At 36.9% G+C, this 25632-nt stretch overlaps 1 protein-coding gene across 3 annotated transcripts; it reads left to right on the top strand.

Moving 5' to 3' along the window:
• The first annotated feature begins 102 nt into the window (after nucleotides 1-102).
• On the top strand, nucleotides 103-24728 carry LOC139951409 (uncharacterized). 3 transcript variants are annotated; one of them, XM_071950291.1, is made up of 4 exons: nucleotides 103-195; nucleotides 21347-21587; nucleotides 22593-22685; nucleotides 23085-24728. In XM_071950291.1, exons 2-4 carry the CDS (start codon nucleotides 21471-21473, stop codon nucleotides 23307-23309), a joined length of 435 nt encoding a protein of 144 aa, XP_071806392.1. In that variant the 5' UTR covers nucleotides 103-195; nucleotides 21347-21470; the 3' UTR covers nucleotides 23310-24728. The 3 variants fall into 3 exon arrangements, with proteins under 3 accessions (XP_071806392.1, XP_071806394.1, XP_071806393.1); XM_071950293.1 differs by lacking the exon at nucleotides 103-195 and adding an exon at nucleotides 7788-7857; XM_071950292.1 differs by lacking the exon at nucleotides 103-195 and adding an exon at nucleotides 15659-15773.
• The last annotated feature ends 904 nt before the right edge of the window (nucleotides 24729-25632 follow it).

Genomic DNA, 25632 nt, shown 5'->3' with positions numbered 1-25632 from the left:
CTGTTCGGACCTCACAACGAGAGCTAGATGAACTTGAGAGAGAAGTGTACAGCTGACCTTACCTCAACTTTATGAGAATACTTGAAACTTGTGAGCGCTCTGCATCTGAAACATCCGCTGATGCGCCTGTACCATCTCCATCTCAGATTTTTTCTGCCGGCATCCTGGACTTGAAAACTCTGCAAGAAAGACAAGGTAGGATTTACAAATTATACAATTAATTCTAGCTCATTTTAAATAAGTTGTTGAGGCCAGATGTGTGTAGATCAAGGAGCCATCCCGCAGCCTTTTCCACGTAGACATACAGCATCTCTTTGGAACTTCCTGCCTGGTGCATTTTTCCTGATCTAGACTGTTTTAAGAAGAATATCAATTCCTACCCCGATTTTGTTTCACAATAAATAATATTTCTTCTTGTAGTCTCATTCCAAGAGAGGCTTTTAGCCTTGTTTGTAACGAACTTGCGTACAAATAAATTGGGGGAATATTCCCTGCTTATTTTAAGACAGTCAACGTGTGCTGTGCAAGTTGTAAGCTTACTTTGCTTGCTTGATTGCTTGCTTGCTTGCTTAAGTCGAGTGATGTCCTCGAATCACGATGGTTCCCCAAGCCTTTCTTTTCCACAATGCTGACTTGAAATCTGCTGATTCAAGTCCCGTGTCGATTTTGAGAATGTCAGTGTAAGTTTAGCGGCGGTCTACCAGGTTTCCTCCTCCCATGCTTATAGGGTCCACAGAACAATATTGGACACTGGTTCGTCTTTGCTCCTGTAGCAGTGGCCAGCAACACGCATGCTTCTCTGTCTGATTTTTGCTGAGAGCTTGGGTAGGTTCCCATATAGGACTTTGTTAGTCATTATGTTGAGTGGAATGTTTAGATCTGTTCTTAATAGCCTTGTGTAGCACCATCTGCTTTTCCAGTTTGGGAGTAAGAGTCCATGCCTACCTCACAGCCGTATAACAGTTGTAATGTCAGGTCTTTTGCATATTAAGCCTGGCTGAAGACGGCAGTAGTCCAGTTTTTGAGCTCAGTCTTCCACGAATATTGGATGAGAGAAAAAAATCATATGGTCCTCATTGGGATTCGGACCCAAGACCCTGACACTCCGGGCAGATGCTCGACCAACTGAGCTATGCTGAGGCACAGCGAAGTACTCCCTCAAGTTTTCCCTAAGAACCACATCTCGGTGTTGCATGGATGCGCAACTGTATATGGGCAAAGTAAGAAACACAATATATGACTGTTTCACTTATATGGTGATTAGGCAACCAAATCGTATTTGTTTTTTTTTTCCATGAATAGTATTTCTTATAAGTAACTATAAATACTAAATAGTAAAATTGCGGGTATATGTATAAAATCTCTTTTGAAGGAGTGTTGGCTCTGAAAAGAGCCGGTCTCGACGTTTCGAACAGTATACTCTGCTCGTCTTTAGGAGACTACTACAGCTAGACTACTACAGTGGTGGTTAAGTTTAGGTATTTCTTATCCCCCAAAAGTACAGACGTGTACCTGTACCACAGCCACCAACCACGCAGGTCCAAATTACACAGAGCTGCTTAGCAGTAAATATTGCTTAAACCATTTCTCATTGGTTTAGCGTATATTTAAGCGTATTGTAGCCGTATTAGAAATTTAGTAAGCGCGCAGTTCTTTGTCATAAAGGAAGTGGGCCAAGTTTAATGTATTATTTAAGCTGCTAAGTGTAGCTCTCTTGTAACTTTCTTTTAGGCATGATCAACTCAACAGTTCTAGTATAACGTTTGAGACCTGGTCTAAATTTCATAAGCACAACAACTTAAGCAAAAATAGTAGTACTTAACAGAAACATGTTACCAGCCCAATGACATTAAGTTTACATTTTGCTTAGCAAAGAAATTTGTTCAGCAAATTTGTTAGTGGTACTTAACAGAAACAGGTTTACCAGCCCAATGACATTAAGTTTACATTTTGCTTAGCAAAGAAATTTGTTAAGCAGTACTTTCTGCTAAACAGTTTTATGTAACTGAGACCAGCATGCAAAAATATAATGTTTACAGCATGGCAGTGCAATGCGGAAATGGGACTTGGATACCTTTGGTAATAGACCTTTATCACTCTGTCACCATCTTGTCCATGTTCCCTGTTTCCGAACAGTAATGAATGCTAACATTAAGTGCGCAAACATGGCACCAGACTATTATTTAGCCTCAGTTTGGTTACAAAGAGTTGGAATGGAGTAAAAATCAAGATGGCAACACCGTGGTAAAGGTCTATTAACAAAGACCAGTGTTCTAACTACGTGTATCACATCATTTGCATAGATAACAAACCTGCAAATATTTGGACTCAATAGTCATCGAAGTTACAAGAAAACAATGAAAGAAAAGCATCATTGTTGCACAAATTTGTGTGCTTTCAGATGGCTAAAATGCTTTATAGGCCTGAAGTCTATAGGTATTAAGAGTTTTGCCCTTCCGTAGTAATAAAGACACAATCAGGGCCCGAGGAGGTGTTTTGATTTAACCTTTGACCTCCGCCAAAAAGGGGTCAGGGTACCACACAGAAAGTACACACAGAGATGATAGAACACTGCAAGAAAACACCCCACCATGGATCAAATATCGCTTCACACTGAGAAAGGCGTGATTTTGTTTCTGAGCGATTTCATTGTGTTACTCATGTCCTAAACAATAAACATTGTTTTAACACTACTATTTATAAGCGTACACAAAGTGTCATGTCGCGATAGTTTATAGACACTGTGGACTCGGTTCTTGCAGTGTTGGAGCGGCCGGCCTTGGTTGTATCATTTTAATCATAATTTGCTTCACTTAATCCAGGAGTATAAATGGGAGGGTCTCCCTCGCTGCCTTTATAAAAAGTGTTAATACAGTGTTGAGAAAAGGGAAGGGATATTAAAGTATGATATTCCGTGCCTCACTTAGACACTGTACACTACTGGTAATTGCCTAAAACCAGTCTTCTCACTTGGTGTATATTACTCAACTATGCACAAAATAACAAACCTGTGAAAATTTTGAACTCAATTGGTCGTCGAAGTTGCGAGATAATAATGGAAGAAATAACACCCTATTTCTGAGGTCTCGAAATCAAATTCAAATATTTGTTAGTGGAAAATTACCTCTTTCTCAAAAACTACGTTACTTCAGAGGGAGCCGTTTCTCACAATGTTTTATACTATCAACAGCTCTCCATTACTCGTTGAGTCGTCAGGCAAGTAAGGTTTTATGCTAATAATTATTTTGAGTAATTTTTAAAGGATCACGTTGCCTTGGATCGGTCGAGTTGGTCTTTGAAAAGCGTTTGTAACCGTTTGTTATAAAATTCATATGGGTAGAAAGATGTAAAAGTAGAATACAATGATCCGCACAAACATGCCTCGAAGTTCCACGGTTTTCCTTTTACCTCGTCGACTATCACGGTCGGCCATTTATGGGAGTCAAATAATTTTTAACTCCCATAAATGGCCGACCGTGTTTGTTCGCAAAGTAAAAGGAAAACCACGCAATTTCGAGGCAAATTTGTGTGGATCATTGTGTTCTAGTTTTAAAACATCTTTCCAACCATAATGCATTTTATAACAAACGGTTACAAACGCTTTTTATAGACCAACTCGTCCGATCCAAGGCAACGTGTTCCTTTAAAGGCAGTGGACACTATTGGTAATTACTCAAAATAATTATTAGCATAAAACCTTTCTAGGTGACAAGTAATGGGGAGAGGTTGGTGGTATAAAACACTGTGAGAAACAGCTCCCTCTGAAGTGCCATAGTTTTGGAGAAAGAAGTAATTTTCCACAAATTTGATTTCGAGACCTCAAGTTTAGAACTTGAGGTCTCGAAATCAACCATCTAAACGCACACAACTTCGTGTGACAAGGGTGTTTTTTATTTCACTATTATCTCGCAACTTTGATGACCGATTGAGCTCAAATTTTCACAGGTTAGTTATTTTATGCATATGTTGAGATACACCAACTGTGAAGGCTAGTCTTTGACAATTACCAATAGTGTCCACTGCCTTTAATACCAATAGTGTCCACTGCCTTAAACTTAAATATGAAAAATACTTAACAATCTTATATACCATCCGGGTAATGGTTTGTTTTTCTGTCAATGTAGGTTTTCAAAATGTTCATAAATTGGAAAAAGAGTTGCAATAAAAGTCACAGTATGTGAAAGTTTCGGCAGAAAACAGTTTGTCTATCTTGCTGAGAAAACTGGAAAAATCGTAACGGTATTCAATTAAATTAATATGCTAACCAGGTTGCAAGCCAAACTACAATGTCACATGTTGTGACTGGTATCCTGCTCATTTCTGCTTAGCAGATTGTTAATACTTTTTGGTACCGTTCCTGGTGTTAGTTGTTTGTGTGGGCTACTGTTGGTCGGTTGCCAGCCAACATTAATTCCTACAGCAATAATTTTCTTTTCTAATGTGGTTTTTGTACGAAGCACATGGGGTGTGTTCTCTCGTCGCTAGCCTTTCCGACCCTTACAACGGGATAAACAGGTGAGATTTTCTCATTTTTAATGATCTCGAACAAAACCAAACGTTTGTAAACGACTCTTTGCTGCAATTTCGGTGTTTATTGGTGTTCGTGTGTTTCCCAGGCAGGGAGAGCAGGAGCAAACACATGCCGTTCATAACAGCACGAGACCCCATCACGTGGTGGGGAAATCACGGTCGAAATACCGAACATTAGATGTCCTTAATACTTGTTTACTTCAAGTTTGTAATTGGCCAATTATACAAACTATCATATAACATTTTGGCTTGTAGCATGAAGGCAGAGGGCCCACGTTAGGATCACCAGATTTAAATTAAGGTTCGAAAATGTTTAAATTTGAGAAATTTGTTTAGTATCAATAAATTAAGATCACATTAAATGTAAATCCACTTATGGAACAAAATGCATACCTAATGACTTCGAGGGAATTAAATCGTTGATAGTTGTCTTGTATTGTTCGAGAAAATCTGGATTTTAGGATAAAATTTAATATATAACATGGTTCAAACGAACTGTTGACATATTTTTCCTTCTGTGTTTGCTGAAAAGAGATCGAGCAAATAATTATGGAATTCAAAAGTCAGAAAAAATGACAGGTTCAAACGACGATCAGCCGACCATCGTTTCAAAGCTAGAATTGAGATGTTCATTAAAATGACATAACACTCGCGAAACAACTTCGCTGGCAACCTGTAAATCAAAATAAAATTATGTACTTTCATTCAAGTGAGTTATTTTGAATTAACTTGGAAGTACACTTTTTCATCCAAATCCATAATAATTATACTAGCTGCCAACATTTGCATCTTGTCATTTCGCTCCGGAGAATTTTGTACAAAAATCAGGGAGATGTTTAGAAACCTATCGGGGAGATTTTAAATCATGTTCATCAGAACATGGACATATTATTTAGTTTATTTTCAGTTTCTGCAGAATCAGGAAGAGTTAAAGTTTGTTGTACAAAAATCAGGGAGTAAGTTAGAAACACATTCACCACACCAGGGAAAATGTTTCCATTGATATCAGGGAGATGTTCAAAATGTGTTCATCAGGAAATGGACAGATTGGTTCATTTTCAGTTTCTGCAGAATCGGGGAGAGATGGCTATACGTAGCTCTGTTCAAACCTTTAATCATCTGGTTTGACAGCATTTCATCGGCTTTTCATACGATGTGATAGAGAAGGTGAACAATAATTAGAATATATAGTCACAAAAACAACTTTACTTGTTAAAAAAACAACTTTACGTTCCCTAATTTTGGGGCACCAAAACGGGCCAGGAACTTCCACTGGAGTCCATAAGGCCATGCCCTCTGATGCACCTGATCCTATAGCCTTGGTGGCCCTAAAAGTTTCTCCTATGACTCTTAAAGAAACTGGGGATTACTATTGTCAAAGACCAGTCTTCTCACTTGCTGTATCTCACATACGCATACAATAACAAACCTGTGAAAATTTGAGCTCAATCAGTCATCAAAGTTGAAAGATAATAATGAAAGAAAAAAAAACACCCTTGTCACACGAAGTTGTGCGCTTTCAGATACTTGATCTCGAGACCTCAAATTCTAAATCTGAGTTCTCGAAATCAAATTCGATGAAAATTACGTCTTTCTCGAAAACTACGTCACTTCAGGGGGGGGGGGGGCCGTTTCTTACAATGTTTTTTTTACTATCAACAGCTCTCCATTACTTGTAACCGAGTGAGGTTTTGTGCTAATAATTATTTTGAGTAAATACCAATAGTGTCCACTGCCTTTTAGACTTTCAAATGGAAGTACCCTTCGCAAAGTGAAAATTACCTTGTTTTGAGTGTCAGTTTGCACAAGTATAATTTCTCAATAATGGCCTCTAAAAAATGCCCCATCCCCTTTGAAGCAGAACAGTTAAAAAATGACAGGCCTACATTTTAAAGGGGAAGGTACACGTTTGGTAATTACTCAAAACAAATATTAACTTAAATACTGACAAACGAGCATTGTAGAGCTGTTGAGAGTTTAAAACATTGTGAGAAACGTCTCCCTCTGATGTAGCATAGATTTAGAGAAAGGGGTAATTTCTAACTAAAATAATGAAAGACTTCTTTAACCAGAAGTCTTTTATTCGTCCAGCAATGGTGTTTTTTTTTTCTAATCATTTTCTCGCAACTTCGATTACCAATTAAGCTCAAATTTTCACAGGTTTGTTATTTTATGCTTACGTTGGGATACAACAAGTGAGAAGACTGGTCTTTGACAATTAAACACGTACCTTCCCTTCAGAAGAGGACAAAAACAAAAATAAATCAGTCTAAAATTGTGTATGTTTATTTTGCTCATATCAACCATGGATGAAGTTTAAAAAACAAAACTTGATCCACGACATAACTACTTGTGTTTGAGAGGCTAAACTTATGATTTTTACATTAAAGAATTGTATGTTGTACCTGCCTTTGTCTTCTACAAAAGGTGGTTATACAATAAAACAAACAATTCAGTTCAATTATTTATTCATCATGCCAGCATGAAAATCATTAAAGCTCAGTTTGCACATACAAAATATTAAAATATAAAAAATACACAATATTTTTAAGCGAGACAAAACAAAACTTGACAATAAGTTAGGGATTTAAATACGAAATCAAGATTACTATACTTATCGATAATTAATAATCAATACAGGGAAGTAGCCTAGTCAATAGTCGATGATTTATCACAGCCACGTCACCGACTTCCTTCATAAAACGATGATAATTCAAAACAACATTGGTTGATTGTTTTTGAAATTGCGGACATGACATGACTTGATTTGGAATGATTTATGCAGCTGGTTGTTTATCACATGCTGTATTATTATAGTAAGTGTATTTTTGTGGGTTACGTGGGTTGTTGCCACCCAACCTTAAAGGCACTGGACACGCTTGGTAATTGTTATAAAGACCACTATTCTCACTTGGTGTATCCCAACATGCATCAAATAACAAACCTGTGAACATTTTGGCTCAATCTGTCATCAAATGTGCAAGACAATAATGACAGAAAACACTCTTGTTGCTACTTTGTGCGCTTTTGGATGCATAATAAAATGCGTCAGCTGAAGCCTTTTAATTAGTATTTGAGTGAGAAATTACCTCTTTCTCAAAAAACTACTTCAGAGGGAGCCGTTTCTCACAATCTTTTACTCAACAGCTCTCCATTGCTCGTATACCAAGTAAGTGTTTATGCTAATAATTATTGTGGGTAATGACCAATAGTGTCCACTGCCTTTAAACCCATGTGAACCATTATAGCCATTTCCGATTAGTGTGGGGTATGAAGCGGGGTGTGCTCTCTCGGCGTCCATGTTGTCTCATTTGCCCGTTACCTCAGGTGAGTTTGTCACATTTTAAGTTGATCTCCAATAAAACAGAAATTAACAGTTGATCAATCAAAATATTATCAGCTGAAAGTTATGTAGAAAATAATAATAGTATTCATATCCAAAGCCAGTTTGAAATCACGAATCATAACGTTGTACGTACGACATTGGTCAAGAAATACATCAACCAAAAATAGTGGAATTTTAAAAAAGCAAGTTTGGGTTAATTTATGGTATTTTTGTCAACCATGAGTTCATGGGGGAAAGAGAAATAACTGTAGGCCTAGCCAAAATGGGAAAACTTTGCACCATCAGTTCACATGAAAAGACGTAACTTTGTTCGGACGGGGGCGAACGGTGGCAGACAAAATCCTCAAGAAGTTTCATGTTAAGCATTTTAATCCAAAGGAAATCCACTGCTTTTATTTGAATTTTTCTCGGCAGTATTTTGTTATATTTAGGGATGAAATTGAAGTTGTTGTGTGCATGTGCCAAGGTCACAATGTCTTAACTGTTGAAGTGTAAGTTTTGTCAACTGTGTGGGCCGCCATTTTGTTTTTCATCACGGAGACCGCAGAGCACTGGCTCGCACGGACAAAAACACGCCGTTCAAAATCGCACGAGCCCCCACTAAGTGTTAAAAAAAAATCACGCTCGCTACCGAGTCCGAAGCTAGTATGCAGCAACGTTCGTTACTTATCATCTGTATCTGTTTTTTAAAACCAAAAGTGTAGGCTTCATTTACTTCAGCAAACATAAAAAAGCACAGATCAATTATAATATTATAATAGTTGACAAGTTACATGTACAAGGTTGTCATCAAGCCTTCGAGAATTAGACCATCAAACCTAGTTTTTGCATTTATACCATCCGTCTTTTTGGTTGATAAGTTTTTTGCAACAGCTTATTTTGTTTTCCCAATTTAAAAACTACATAGAGTCTATGGGAGGAGGACATGAGACAATATTGAGCCAACTTCAAGTTATTATTAACAAGGTGTTTGAAACCATTATGTAAAACAAACCATTAGTGTCAGTTGAGGATACTGACAATTATTTAATCTTTTAAATTAAAACCAGAAATCAACCACACAAGTAGGATTCATGTTCGGATAAAAATCAAACACAAAAATGCATTAAAAAAATACATTTCTCGCTAAATATTATTCAAAAAGACAAAAAAGGTAAACATATTATTACAGTACAGTAATGACACAAAGACAATGGAAAAAATATCTTGAAAACGTAAAATAGGTCACTGTAGTATAAATAAATAATGTACATTGAAAACACAATAAGTAACTCTGTTTTATTTATGAAAGTTGTGTATATTTAAGCTTGTTTTGTTTTGGTTTTTTTTTACAAAAATTAAGACAAAACATGTCCCCAACTGAAGACAACCACTAAGAATTTCAGACTGGAATACTGAGTTCTTTGATTTCTAATGAAGACTCATTAAAGACACTGGACACTATTGGTATTTTGTCAAATACCAGTCGTCTCACTTGGTGTATCTCAACATAAAAATGCATAAAACAACAAACCTGTGAAAATTTGAGCCCAATTGGTCGTCGAAGTTGTGAGAATAATAAAGAAAACACATCATTGTCACACGAAGTTGTGTTCTTTCAGATGCTTGATTTCGTGACCTCAAAATCTTAATCTGAGGTTTCGAAATCAAATTTGTATAAAATTACCTCTTTCTCGAAAACTACGTTACTTCAGAGGGAGCCATTTCTCACAATGTTTTATAGTACCAACTTCTCCCCCATTACTCGCAACCAAGTATTGCTAATAATTATTTTGAGTAATTACCAATAGTGTCCACTGCCTTTAAATTGCCCAAAGAACTTTGTACAGTTTTCTCATCAGTGGTGTAAACAAAAACTGTTTACGAAAAAAGAAATGTTCAGTGTGTCACGGTAACTATGATGAAGCCCATCCAAAGTCTGCAGGGGCGCTGTTAGTCACCCGAAACACCAAAAACACAAAACCATATTGTTAAATATAATTGAAATGGAACACAGTCAAAGAATAAGCCACTTATAGTAAACAACATGAAATATTTTGTATAGGCTATATATACGATCTAATAAACATGGATCTAGGATCCAGCGGCGTAGCTAAAAAAAAAGGCAAATGCTACGATGGAATAATTAAAGCTCCATACAACATCACCTATTACTATCCAGAAATACATAGCACCAAATCAACATCAGAAGTGAACGTATTTACAAAAAGCCACGAATTGGATAAAAATTGAAATATTGCTTTTATTTAGACATTCACAAAATTAGGCCATAACAAAGGTGAACCAAATGCCTAAAAAGCTAAACCTAAAATAGTACCCTGATGAGCTCAAGTATCTAATCATGAACGCCCATGACTGGCAAACAATTTTACCACAAAAACAGCAACAAAAACTCAAATACAGCCACTACAAATAGAATTTAAAAAAAAAACTAAAAAGAAATAACGTTATAAAGAACCAGTATCATATGACCACAAAATTTATAGTAATAATCAATATTCAAAAACTAATCATGAACTACATAGTTAAGGAATTTGAATAAGAAAAAAAAAATGAATAAACACGAGCGAACAAAACATTACTATAGTTTGTTAAGTGTTCCAAAATGTACCCCACGAAAAAAAAAAATCTACAACATCCAAATATTATCTAATGAAAACTGACATAATTATGTTCTACGCCACCAAAGTCAATCTTACACACAACATAATTTTGTATCTCAATGGCCATGCAACAATCCTTCATTGCGTTCTTTAAACAAAAATCCAACATTATCCATGCAAATGAAGAAAGCTAACAATACCTTGAAACATTATGAAAATGTTGCGCAGTAAACTTCACGGATGAAGAAAAACATCACGTTCATCAGAGAAAAAAAACCTAAAGATCCACTGCTGAAGAAACGTCATGATAAAACAAGAAAATCAACTTCTGCAAGAACTCAATTTCTTCTGGCTCACCTACACACTTTGACCAACACAACGTCTAAAGCAATGACAGTTGAAACATTATGTGCGTTAACTACAGCAATATTCTTCGAAAACAACCAGGCTGAAAGTCTAACAGACTTCAAATGGAGCATGCCAATGTTAACAAGCACATGAAAAATGTATCGGTTAATGTATAATGATAAGTTTCTGGTTGATTTCTGGATAAGGGGAAATCCCAGATGTGAGAAATAGACCCTAGACCTGGGGGGGGGGGGGGGGGGCACACGGCTTGAACCTCCATTCACAATGCCCTTACATGGCTGAATACACTTTCAGGAAATGGCTTTCAGACTTTTTTAAGAATCTAGGAGTATTGCAAACAATAAGTCCGTAAATATTTTATTTGAATTATAAAACCCCGCGTTCTGAGAAAGTCAGGGTACTGGTTTTACAACATCCATGTTTAGATTGTTGAGGGTAGTGAACCTGTGTCCTTTATTATGCCGTCTCTGGTATATTTTATTTGATTTCAATGTTTTGAAACATCTTTGCTTGCGATATTTTTTTCACAGGACTCGGGGGAGTACTGTGACAATGCTAACAGACATCAGTGTATGGTTACAAATATATATTTTGTGTAGGCCTATATATATTTTGTGAATAATTGTATAAAAAGAATAAAAAAGTATTCTCACTTGGTGTATCCCAACGTATGCATAAAATAACAAATCTGTGAAAATTTGGAACCAATATTGACCATCGAAGTTGCAAGAGAAACAAAAGAAAAGAAACCCCTTGTCGCACAAAATTGGGTGCTTTTAAGATGTAATGCTTCAGCTGAAACGGTCTTTGAGTGAAACTACCTCAGAGAGCTGTTTCTCATATCAACAGCTCTCCGTTGCTATATTACCGAGTACGTTTTTACAATAACAATTATTTTGAGTATACCAATAGTGTTCAGTGCCTTTAAATTGTGTTTGTACGGAAGGGGAGCTATAGGTATTTTTTCTTGGTTTTCTGTTGACAAACTTCCGGTCGTTGTCCTGGTTCGTTGCGCTTCAATTGTCGAACAATATAGACATGTTTAGGCAATTAGGTCGCCCACAACCATGACCGTCAAAATCTAAATACATGACCGAGTGAGAAAATAGAGTTTACTGTTGCAAACAACTTACCAACCAAAAGAACCGAGGGTTAATAATGCAGACAAATAGCAACAGCCTGACGTTTCGACCCGGGCAGAGTCTTTCTCGGAGGCAAACGACAACACAACAAACATGAATAAGTCATGTAAATATGTACTGTATATTGTTGTTGTTTTTGGCTTCTATGTTTCAATAAAGCTGGGTGGATGTTTTTGGTTTTAGGATAAGCCCGCGGTTCATACTTCCTGCTAATGCTGAGCTCTACACAATTGGGCCCTGATTTTTGCCTAGTTGGTGGAAGTGCATTTTGCAAAATGAAAATGACTTTTCCCTTTTAGTACTTCTTTCTGTATCAACTAAATGTTGCTTTTGTATTTACTTCACATCTCAAAGCGCATAATATAGAGACTTCTCTGTGATTGTGATATGCGCTATACAAAAATGGTTCATTATTATTTTTTTTTTTAAGATGAAATTTCAAGCCATGTTTGTGCCAATAAAAAGTGCATGTTACAAAGAAACACAAGGCTTATGTTTCAATTATAAACTTATCCTGAAACCCACGGTACCAATCTGTATTTCTATGTCTGGGGGATTCCAGTTTATATGCAATATCCAGCATAGACGCGAATAAACCAACCAAAGACAGCTGTTGTAAGGTTCAACGTTCACGCAGCTTTGCCACAACATTCCCATCACGGACTTACTAAACATGGCCAGCGCCTTTAAAGGCAGTGGACACTATTGGTAATTTCGCAAAATAATTATAAACATAAAACCTCACTTGGTAACGAGTAATGGGGAGAGGTTGATGGTATAAAACATTGTGAGCAACGGCTCCCTCTGAAGTAACGTAGTTTTCGAGAAAGAAGTAATTTTCCACAAATTTGATTTCGAGACCTCAGATTTAGAATTTGAGGTCTCGAAATTAAGCATCTAAACGAACACAACTTCGTGTGACAAGGGTGTTTTTTTCATATCTTGCAACTCCGACGACCGATCAAGCTCAAATTTTCACAGGTTTGTTATTTTATGCGTATGTTGAGATACACCAGGTGAGAAGACTGTTCTTTGACAATTACCAAACGTGTCCAGTGCCTTTAAAACAATTTCACAAAGCATCAACCATGACTAACTAAATCTGCTTCCAAAGCGCAACACTATAGTAGAGGTCGCTTTTTACAAGTCTATCTTGACATGACCTTGTAATGTTCATTTTTTCAACGCAAGAAAGTTCTGTGTCCACCAAGCAAGCTGTTAAACTTGTCACAACTTGAGACGGGGGGGGGGGGTTATAGTTGACATTGGTATTATCCACACGTAAATCTAAACTATAATCAGGGGCCTAATTTCATAGAGCATCTTAAGCAGCAAATGTTGCTTAACAATTTTCTGCTTAGTAGAAATTAGCAGGATGGGCCACCAGTCACAAATTGTACATGGGACATGGTCGTTTGGCTGGTAACCTTATTCTAGTCTGGTGATATGACACTGATCTAGAATTGCCAAGGTCGTGGGTTCGAATCTCACCGAGTAATATTTGTTCACAGAACTCGTGAGAAATTTAAAAGTATACAGTGCTATACCACACATTGGTGTAAACGGGTTAATCCAAAATGAATATAATTTTATGCTGAGCATCAGAAATAAGCAGGGTGGATGGCAACCTTATTCTGGTAAGCAAGTTTTTGTGCTTAGCTTCTTTTTGTGCTCAAACCGCTCCATGAAATTTGGCCCAGAACAATAATGATTACTATTAGTGACATTCAGCAGAGCCCACACGGAAGTCGACTTACAGATCATTTCCGTTTTTTTATTTATATGTGAATGTTGTATTACATGAACAGATTGTGTGTTTGTTTTCCCATCAAGGGAACTCAGCACACTCCCACAAGGTGGAAATAAACACCGCGCCGGCAACAGCCAATCTCATTCTGGTTCAACGTTTAGGGTTATGAATTTCACAAATCAAAAAATAGACGAAAATATTCAGAAGTCATTGTGACATCAGCAGTTATCGTGGTAGGATTCGAACAAGGGGATATAAACACCAAGCTGGCAACAGCCAATCTTTCGCATACAAAGGCATTGGTTAAATGTATATTGATCATGAATTGCACAACTCAACAAAATTGTGATTCAGTTAACAAGACGAAAATATTTATTCATATAGTCATTGTGAAATCAGCGGTTAGTTTGGTAGGATTTGAACCCACAACTTTGAAATGGCAAGTCCTGCTGTCTAACCACTGAACAAAGACAATAACAACATTTTGGTAATAAGCTTACAGCAGCTTCCGATAGCGTACATCATTTTGAGAAACATTTCACTTGGAAGATTGTTTAAAAAAAAAATTGTTATGCCCCAAAATTTGACTCTGAGAAGCGTAAGTTACTGCAGTAACATTTTTTTTGAAATAAAATATTCACATGTTAGTTTTATTGTAAATCTACATTATTTTTATATAGAATTAAAATAATCGAACGGTTTCAAAAACTAGATTAATGTATACTTTGCCAAATAATTCGACTTGTAATTATTACAGTACCCATATGCAGGGTAATTGTAGTCAAGAGTAGACTGTACAACAACATTAAAGGAACACGTTGCCTTGGATCGGTCGAGTTGGTCTTTGAAAAGCGTTTGTAACCGTTTTTTATAAAATGCATATGGGTAGAAAGATGTTGTAAAAGTAGAATACAATGATCCACACAAACATGCCTCGAAATTGAGTGGTTTTCCTTTTACCTCGTCGACTAACACGTCGGCCATTTATGGGGGTCAAAATTTTGACTCCCATAAATGGCCGACCATGTTAGTTCGCACAGTAGAAGGAAAACCACGCAATTTCGAGACAAACTTGTGTGGATCATTGTATTCTACTTTTAAAACATCTTTCCAACCATATGCATTTTATAAAAAACGGTTACAAACGCTTTTGTTTTGACCAACTCGTCCGATCCAAGGCAACGTGTTCCTTTAACATTATTTAAAACAGAACAGTGAGTGAATTTATACAGCTAGGGTGCCCAAACGCATGATTTTAAAGGCAGTGAACACTATTGGTAATTACTCAAAATTATACTATTAGCACAAAACCTTACTTGGTGACGAGTAATGGGGAGAGGTTGATGGTATGAAACATTGTGAAAAACGGCTCCCTCTGAAGTGCCATAGTTTTCGAGAAAGAAGTAATTTTCCACGTATTTGATTTCTAGACCTCAAATTTAGAACTTGAGGTCTCGAAATCAACCATCTAAACGCACACAACTTCGTGTGACAAGGGTGTTTTTTTCTTCCATTATTATCTCGCAAGTTCGATGACCGATTGAGCTCAAATTTTCACAGGTTTGTTATGTTATGCTTATGTTGAGATACACCAACTAGTCTTTGACAACAAGAGTGTCCACTGCTTTTAAGAAAAGTACATCCTATTTTGTTTTAACATCACCCAAAAGGGGGTTCCCCACTATTCATCGAAAGTCCCCTTGAAGCAAGTCAGTTGCAACAGTTTACGCGGGAGCCCTCGTAGCTTAGTGGTATGTCGCAATACCACGTCCTAACACGGCGCATCCCTGGGAATGAGTGCAATCACACACACTGATGCCAGCGATTATAACATGGTTAGGAAACACAGGAATTGTATATAAGTAATAGCATCCATGATTTTCGGAGGCTCAGTTGTGAAGTCAGTGTTTTAGGACAGGGTGTTGTGTAGTCTTGAGTCAAGGGGTCATGTTGATGTCGCAGACAATTTGTTTTAAAAACATTTTAGTTTTTTGAGAAACCTTTTGTTTTTATGATGTCAACCTTCGTTAAAGGTAAGACCTATGGTTTTTTAAATCTGTATTTGTTTGTTTTTATAAAATGTTTATAATTATTAATTTGTTATCACTTTTAACTAGCGTTGTTTTTGTGATGTTTACATCCAATTAAATGGCCTGCAGTTTGAAACTTTTTGTGTAAAACGGTCATAATTTTATATTTTTAATAGCGTTGTTGTTTTGCTATTTACATTGACTCAAATTATCTGTTTGTCAATAAACTTAAGTCAGTGGTCATTTTTTTAAAGTGAAATCAACTGAATAATAGTAGTTTATTTCGAATGTACATATCGAAATAAGCCATGAGCTGTACGACATTTTTTAAAACTCATATACATTTTTTTGTTGCCAATTTTTTTTTAATGATTCATTTTTTTTCTAAAATGTTTCCTTATTTTCTTGCTTTATGTCTTATTAATGTACCTCGATGAATTGCTCCTTTGGATGGTGATTTGGGCAATCTCTAGGCTTCTTTTTGCTTTGTGTCTCTAATTGATTTCCTAATGTTTTTAAATTATACATTTTCAGTTTTTGTTGCTGTGTGTTTTTGATGTTTGAATAAATCAATAAACTAAGTCGATAAATCATTTCCTAATTGATTTCCTAATGTTTTTAAATTATACATTTTCAGTTTTTGTTGCTGTGTGTTTTTGATGTTTGAATAAATCAATAAACTAAGTCGATAAATCAATAAATTTCAACGATCTGAACAGTATCTGGTACTAAGATAATCTGATGAACGTTTATCAGATTGAGATTAAATTGTTTTTGCATCCCTTTATCTACCACATTGTTAGAAGATAGGTTTTAGCCAGGATTTGGTAAAGACAAAACGTGTCCAAATTTGCTGGAAATTAATTACAATCCATTTTTACATGGAAATGACAGATACAACAGGATGTCCAAATTTCAAACATGTCTTGAGGAAGGGAATAGTTTTTTTCAAATATTTTACTATAATATCTGATCAACAGCTGCAGTGATGTATTACCAAGGAACTGTCTTTACAGGCAATAATTTTTGAATAACTATCAAGAAGGTATAACCTCCCTTTAAAGGCAGTGGACACTATTGGTAAATACTCAAAATAATTATTGGCATAAAACAACTTCGTGTGACAAGGGTGTTTTTTCTTTCTTTCATTATTATCACGCAAGTTCGATGACCAATTGAGCTCAAATTTTCACATCAGATTTGTTATTTTATGCATATGTTGAGATACACCACCTTGAAGGCTAGTCTTTGACAATTACCAATAGTGTCCACTGCCTTTAAGCAGCTTGAGTTTAGTTCTGTGTACGTCCCAAAGCGGTCTAGCAGAAAATACTGCCAAACAAAATTTACCGGTGCACCAGTCACATCAAATTGTAAACAAACTTGGCTGGTATACCCTGTTTCTGTTAAGCAATACTTTTCTTGGCTTATCAAGTTTTTGTGCGTACAGGCCTTATGAAATTGGGCCATCAGGCCGTTTGCAACCCCCCCCCCCCCCCCCTCCCCATAAGGCATATCTTTTTATTTGAATACAATTCAATTTCATTGGTCCTACCATGGAGGATTTATAATAATAGAAAAACGTTGCTTACAAAACATCTGTACACGAGAGTACTTCTCACCAATGCTTAATTGGTTGGTAAGCAGAAAATATTGTTTAATAACTTTCTGATCTGAGCAGGATCAGTCACAAATTGTACATTTTGTGACATGGTAATTTGGCTGGTATGTTTTGGTAAGCTATTTGTTGCGCCTATATAGCTATTTTTTGTTCTGAAGCAGCTCTGAAAGTATGCCCTCATTGGTCAATATATTGCTCAAATAAAAATGTGAACAAAGCAAAAACAAACATTCAACAAAAACAAACTACACAATATGTTTTTTCGGCTTTTGGCCGAACATCTCAAAACCCAAAACAAACATTATTTTGTTTCTACATCGATGTATATATAAGCACTGTATATACTCAGAACTTTCCCGAGTTATAAAAAAAAATCCACAGGCAAATCACTCTATGGGAGTCGAACCAAAGGCCTTTCAAATTAATTAAAGGCAGTGGACACTATTGGTAACTACTCAAAATAATTTTTAGCATAACAACTTACTTGGTTACAAGTAATGGAGAGCTGTTGATAGTATAAAACATTGTGAGAAACGGCTCCCTCTGAAGTATTGTAATTTAAAGCAGTAATTTTCCACGAATTTGATTTCGAGACCTTAGATTTAGAATTTGAGGTCTCGAAATCTCGCATCTGAAAGCACACGACTTCGTGTAAACAAGGTTGTTTTTTTCTTTCATTATTATGTTTAGACAACCGAGATAGACCTGTTCGAATCCTTTATTTTAAAAGCAGATACCGCAACGGTTGAAATGCACTGGACAATATATACACATTTTAAGATGCACCAGTGCCTTTAAGAGATTCAGCCTTAGATATTCATCATTAACCTTTAGAGAAAGGACGCTATTATGATTTTATGGTTATTATTAAAGGAACACGTTGCCTTGGATCGGTCGAGTTGGTCTTTGAAAAGCGTTTTTAACCGTTTGTTATAAAATGCACATGGGTGAAAAGATGTAAAAGTAGAATACAATGATCCACACAAACATACCTCGAAATTGTACGGTTTTCCTTTTACCTCGTCAAATTACACGGTCGGCCATTTATGGCCGACCGTGTTGTTCGCATAGTAAAAGGGAAACCACGCAATTTCGAGGCAAATTTGTGTGGATCATTGTATTCTACTTTTACAACATCTTTCCAACCATATGCATTTTATAACAAACGGTTACACACGCTGTTTTATAAACCAACTCGTCCGATCCAAGGCAACGTGTTCCTTTAATGAGGGATTTCCCTGCGTCAGAGCAATGCATGACTATATAGAGGCCACAGGCACGTACTGAACGCGGCTCTTCGATCGATATCACATGATATGGGAATCCCCAAACATGTAAACAAAAAATTATGTTTGCGTCCAAGTTCCGAAAAGAAAAGGGAAGCGTGTTTTTTTTTTTTTTTTTTATTTTACTTTCAAACTTCGCCATTCTTGTTAAAATTTTAAACAACCATTGATATACACAATCATGGAATCATCCTCCAATTGCAGACAAAACTCTTTGTCGGAAATTGCTTTCTTTACATGTCCCTGTGGTTCGCTTAGAAAATGTATCCATAGTCGGACCATAGCACTTCAAAAGCATAGAGCAAGATAAACTCGACATTGGTGACTTAAAAAAAAAAAAAAGCTGTTAACGTATAGTTATGTATTAAGCATGAATGGAGAACTCATTGATGGTATAAAACACTTGTGAGAAACGACTCCCTCGAAAGTGTAGTTTTTGAGAAAGAGGTACTCACTCAAGAATATTTGTACATTCAAAGACTTCATGCTTGAAACCTTTTAGATCAGGCATCTGAAAGTTTGCAACAAGGGTGTTTTTGTATCTTCATTCTCTTCCAACTTTGATAACCAATTGAGCAACAAAATTCACAGGTTTGTTATTTTATGCATTCTTTGGGATACACCAAGTTGAAATACTGGTCTTGACAAAATTCGTGTCCAGTACCTTTAAAAAAGGCAGAGCATTGAATATAATTAAATTACTGAATACCGGTAACAGGGTCAAACGCTCATGGCCACATCTAGCGCTACACCCGGCCCTACAATCGTCCCGCCCACAACCGACCCTGCCCTTGTGGCAAACTAGCAGACAGCAACAAGGCCATTAACAAATTAAAAAATGTTTGGCGTTATCCGGTTGATCCTAAAGAATCAATCGTGTTTTTTTTTTCCATAGTACTTGACCTTCTTTCTCAGTCTCAGTCTTTTTTAAACACTAAAACTAGACTGTACAAACTGCTGATCAATACTAATAAATATGATTAGACTAAGGGTTTTCAAAATTACCGTATTTTCGTGTTTTATAATAATAATTGACATTGTGTCTGTTATTGTCATCATGTGTCGAGACATTTTGAGATATTTAGCTCTTGTACACCACTATGTAGAAAGATGTTGCCATATGGCATGATGTTTACCCGTATGTATTTTCGTGTTTTATAAGAATAATTGACATTGTGTCTGTTATTGTCATCATGTGTCGAGACATTTTGAGATATTTAGCTCTTGTACACCACTATGTAGAAAGATGTTGCCATATGGAATGATGTATACCCGTACCTGTGTCCAGTGGCTTTCGAAACCGTTCGAGTTGTTTAAATCATACAAATATACAACCATATAGGAACTATAATATGTGAACAATCATTCCAAAAGGTGATAGGGTTTTTGAGTTATCGCCAAAAATAATCCGTAACTAAAAAACACAATACCTGAGTAACATTTTTCAGATTCAAGTTTTGGGGGATAAAATTATTTGTCCTCTTAGCCACATAAATTCACAGTGAAATGACCTTCAAAATGCTCTGTCGAAAGCTACTGTACTTATTACCAAGCAACTCTTTATTGTCATTAATTTTAAAGGAACACGTTGCCTTGGGTCGGTCGAGTTGGTCTTTGAAAAGCGTTCTGTAACCGTTTGTTGTAAAATGCATATGGGTGGAAAGATGTTGTCAAAGTAAATACAATGATCTACACAAATATGCCTCGAAATTGCGTGTTTTCTTTTTACCTCGTCGACTAACACGGTCGGCCATTTATGGGAGTCAAATTTTTGACTCCCATAATGGCTGACCGTGTTAGTTGACGAGGTAAAAGAAAAACCGTGCAATTTTGAGTGATACTTGTGTAGATCATTATATTCTACTTTTAAAACATCTTTCTAACCATATGCATTTCATAACAAATGGTTTCAACCGCTTTTTATAGACCAACTCGTCCGATCCAAGGCAACGGTGTTTCTTTAAGAGTGATAACCAAACGTACCTTTCCTTTAAAGGCACTGGACACCTTTGAAAATTGTCAAAGACTAATTTTATCACCTGGTGTATCCCATAATATGCATAACTTAAGATCTATTTTGAAAAGTAACCAATAGTGTCCGATGCCTTTAAATATAAATAAAAAGTCCAGCCTACGACCCCTAATATCTAGGTCCCATTACGCGGAACATAATTTAGTTTTTCATAGGCCTGTTAGAGACTTGGGGATTTCCAGTACACGTGAAAGTGGGGAATTCCCAGCGTTTAAAGGAACTGCGTCGATAACATCCAACAATGTCCTTTTTGTTTTAGGGTCGTTGAATTGTTTTTGTTTTTGTAAAATAATGATATGGACTCCATAATCTGGTGTGTTAGTGCGTACAAGCCAACAGAAAAAAATTCTTTGTCTTAATTAAACTAACAAAATAGCAAATAAATAAACGCAACACTGAAATAGGGAAAGTAAAATTCAGGTTGACAGATGTAATGGTGTTCATTTCAGAAATGAGGTACACAGGAAAATCCTTGTAATTTCAATATTTGTCCATTGAATTGTTATTTTAATCATAAAATCAATAATTATCGATTTTGTCTTTCAATAATTTTAGTCAATGATAAAACAATGGCATAAAGATCTTCACTGAAGTGTGTGTATGTACTTACCATCAACATAATTTATGCGTTTTCCAGGGACGCATGACTGCCAGTTGTTCTGGAATTCCCCACTTCTGAGTCTTGAATTGTTGTTCACTGTTCTCCAAGAAGACACATCGTCCATTTTCGGTTTGGATAGTTTGGTTGAGAAGGTGTCCGAATGGAGTTGATGGTATCGGGTTTAGTCGTCACCCATAGCGGGGGAATGCGTGGTTCCGGCGGGGGGCTTCTAGCCATGATGGAGCCGATTAAACCAAACTCACTGCAGGAACAAAAGGTATTGTTTTATTTGTTTACTTAATTTTTTTTTTTTTTTTTCATTCACGGGGGGAGTACAAAAGAACGTTACTCGTTACACGTATAGGGCATGGTGGTTTGGAACCACCCCCCCCCCCCCCGCCCCTCCTTGTGCCTTCACTGTGTGCTTGGAATCGTAGAGGGTTTTTATTTTCAAGGGGGGGGGGTACCTAGAGCTGCTTAGCGGCCAACTTTGTGCTTACTGTGTGATTTCTATTTCATAGAGATGCTGACGAAAAGTAAGCATACTAAAAGGCATGCTAACCTTCCGTTGCTTTATCTGCACAAAAAAAATGATCGCACAATGCAAACCAGTGAAATACGCTTACGCCCTAACAAATTTGTCTGCACGAAAACTTGCTTACCGTTAGCAGCTCTATATTTCATAGCACAGCAAAATTATGCTTATCAGAATAAGGTTACCAGCCAAACTACCATGGTACATGTACAGTTTGTGACTGGTATCCTGCTCATTTATTTTTAGCGGAAACCGGTTCAGCAAACTTTTCTTCTAATGAAGCTCTATAAATTTGAGCCATATGAGTTAAGTACACAACCTGCTAAGCTAAGTAAAACCTTGCTTAGCGAAATAGGCTATTATCCACCACTCTGTACATCCCTAATAACAGTGTTTCGACTGCTATAGTGCCCCACTCACTTTTTGCTTAGCAAAGAAACTTGTTTAAGCAGCATTTTCTGCTAAGCAGCTTTATGAAACTGGACCCTGGGCCGTCTTTGTAGCTTTTAATAACAATACTGAAATATTTCCTCAGTTTGTATTGTCTACCAGCGGGACAAACCGCAAGCAATACACTTTATTACTTTCAGTATCGACGGATAATACTATTCCAATCAAGTATAAAAAAAATGGTTTATCTTTATCTTCTACTTTGATGAAGACATTCTGAACATGGATTGAAACGTCGAGTAGTCCTTGCTCACCAGTGATTAAAGGGTATTTTAAATTGTTTGTTTTATTCTTCAGGTTTTGAAAAGTGAAATTAAAAGAGACAAGAACCGAGAATCCTCAGCTCGGAGCAGACAGCGGAAGAAAGAAGAAGATGCACATAACCAAAACGTACGTAGTAAATTAATTGGAGGAAAACAAAAACATGTATCATGTAAAGACAATATACAGAAAACCTTTGAAGTTTATTTATTTTTGTGTTTATTTGGCAGTACAATTTTAAATTAGTAAATATTATGTCAGGGCCATCGCCAAGACATGTGATACTTATTGTTTTACAAACACGGTGAACCAGATATTTTTCTATAAGATAGAATGCGGGCATTCAGGACAAAGACTATATAGGGGATATTCTTAATGTCTCGGACAATTCATTTGGGGACTTTATTTGTACCTCCAGAGGGTGCCCGGTTCCCATGCCCCCCCCCCCCTTTCTGGTTAACCCTTCCATGGACGTGTAAACTGTAAATCCTGAATGACCCATATTCTTTGGTATTTTCTAATTTATAGGAGATCATTCGGCTACAAATCGCAAACGAGGAACTTCGTAGAAGAGAAGAGATGTTACTCCAAGAAGGTAGAGATATTCTCAGCCAAGTTGATCCATCCTATTATGATAATCCGAGATGTTCCGGATGTCCTGATGAAGTTGTTGAAACGGAACCTTGTGATGTTCCGTCACCTCCACATCTATCCGCCCCTCAAACACCACCGGATTTTATGGAACCCTCATAAGAAATATTGATGTACTGTATTAATACCACATGAAAGACGACTCCGCGTTGGAATAGACTCCACAAGGCTGTTACTTTACACCTCATGAAAGACGACTTGAAGCAAGACTATATCAGGCGTTCAGGGTGAGCCGCCTAATGGAGTTTAAGTACGTGTCATCCGCATTAGGATAGACTCCACTCAAAGCTGTTGCATGGATTACGTTATTTTCAAGCCGGACTTTATGGAACCCCCTGTTGGTGTACTGTGAACTTTATACCACATGAAAGACGACTTGAAACACGACCATGTCAGTCGTTCAGGGAGCCACTATAATGGAGTTTGAGTACATCCGCGTTGGGGTATAGACTCCACTCAATGCTGTAACAGGGATTCTGTCACTATCAAGCTACAACAAGTTGCTTCAAAACGGATAAAGAAATTGACACTTTGGATGGTGAACTTTAACTTTGCTTTCAAGAAGAAGGCCAGTTCCTATGTGTTCCTTGCTTTGTCCATTGGTTTTTAGTCAAACCAGTCTTGGGATTCGGTCAGGCGACATAAACTTAAATCATACAAGAATTGTCCCGCCTACTGGCTATTATTTTATTTATGATCAAAGAACAATTGTGAGAGTGTGGTAACTTTAGTTAATTTTTTGTTTACTCCACAACGATTGCATCATTAACCGTTAGATTGGTTTATAAATCCAGTTAAAACTACATGTAACTGTAAAAATGTCATTACAAAAAATGGTTGCGTTTTTGACATAATCAGGAACGAGCGGTTATGGAAGAAAAAATGTAAACAATCCGAGAAATATATCTGACAGTAACGTTTCTCAAATGCAAATTTGGGGGTGATAAAAACTAAAACCTTATTCGTTTTTTTCCACAACACATTTTCTTCAAAGTGAAATAATTCTCAAAATGATTTATACAATGGAACCCCTGCAGGCTCTTAAAACCAAGTAATTTGTATTGCCATTAATGTTTATAGAGTAATCACCAATCGTGTACCTCCCCCTAAATATGGCAAGAAGTTGGCAGACCAATATTTTGTGTTGGTGTTCCTCTAACACCGCCAAAAGATGTATAATTATGATCAATCCAAATTGATATTTGGGCATTACATTTTGTATATGTATAGGAAGAAACTACCTTGATACAGTTTTATGTGTAATGAGGAATCTGTGCTAATGTGATTATACGTTTACTTTAGTTATTAATATTTTCTCTCGTGAGCGGGCATCTGAGAAAAGCGCCCTCTATGTAAAGGATGGATAAGGCTCAGTATTTTGTTCCATCCATTGGTATTGATAAACTTGGACAATATTGTTTTTTTTCCAGATGAACATGAGGTTTAATAAATGTACAGTGTAGAGTTTAATATCTAAAGAAGTTGGTTGTATATAAAAGTATGAAAAGAAATAACAACTGAGTAGTAATGGGTTGCATGACTCGATTCATTTCAGACTTCAGACTCAGGGCACTACAAATATCTGAAACTCCCCGGGGCTGTCATCGGACTAGGACCAATATTGTAGCTGTTTAGCAGGAAAAAAAACTGCTTGACAAAATATTTCTTTGCTTTAAGCAAAATATGAGTGGGGCACCAGTCACAACAATTAATGCAAACTTAATATAATTTTGGATGGGGAACTGTTTGCTAAGACAAATCTATTGTGCTTAGGGAGTTTTTGTACTCGCACAAGGGATATTATTGTCAAATTAATTCTTACTTGCAATAATAATTGTACATAGCCAACCATCCTAATTAAAATGTCTGAGATGGTAGTCCACGCACTGGGGAAAGAAGCTTCGCCGAAGTTTGTGTACTAAAAGGGCATCCCAATATTTTTCACGGCATTTTCACTGCCCTATGGTGATGAAGAGTGTTCACACTGTAATTGTTAGTGTGACATGCCCACCTTCGCTGTGTAAAAGCACAGGGTAGAAGTTGGCAAGCCATAACTGTGGGAAGGAGGTGGGGAAGTAGGCAAGACCTCCTCCAACCCCCTGCTCAGAACCCCTGCCCCCCCCCCCCCCTCCCCCCGATTCCAAGGAAGACGGTAACAAGTGCCCTGTTCTGGACTTCTCAACTGGCATCTTGTTGGTGGGTTTGTCCGGTATGTTTTGTACAGACATGAAAGCAAACAATCAAAAACTAGACATTAGGTGTTTGTGAACAAACACAAAGCTGTTCCGTGTTCTTTTGCTTGGATTATGTGCTAAAATGACCAAGGAGCCTATAACTGAAAAAAAGTTTGAAATTGTTGAATAGTGTCTTGAGTTATGGTGCCACTTCCGGTTGACCCAAAGTAGAGGTCGACATGGGGTCACGG

Source organism: Asterias amurensis, chromosome 19 (assembly GCF_032118995.1).
Source record: "Asterias amurensis chromosome 19, ASM3211899v1".
Lineage (NCBI taxonomy): Eukaryota > Metazoa > Echinodermata > Asteroidea > Forcipulatida > Asteriidae > Asterias > Asterias amurensis.
The sequence above is the reverse complement of the archived record's forward strand: the minus strand, read 5'-3'. Positions and strand labels throughout refer to the sequence as shown.

Excerpts from the sequence above, each read along its gene's own strand:
- LOC139951409 (XM_071950291.1), top strand. The coding sequence starts at position 21,471 with ATGGAGTTGATGGTATCGGGTTTAGTCGTCACCCATAGCGGGGGAATG. Across the intron at positions 21,588-22,592 it reads ACTCACTGCAGGAACAAAAG|GTTTTGAAAAGTGAAATTAA; the intron begins GTATTGTTTTAT and ends TTTATTCTTCAG. Across the intron at positions 22,686-23,084 it reads AAGATGCACATAACCAAAAC|GAGATCATTCGGCTACAAAT; the intron begins GTACGTAGTAAA and ends TCTAATTTATAG.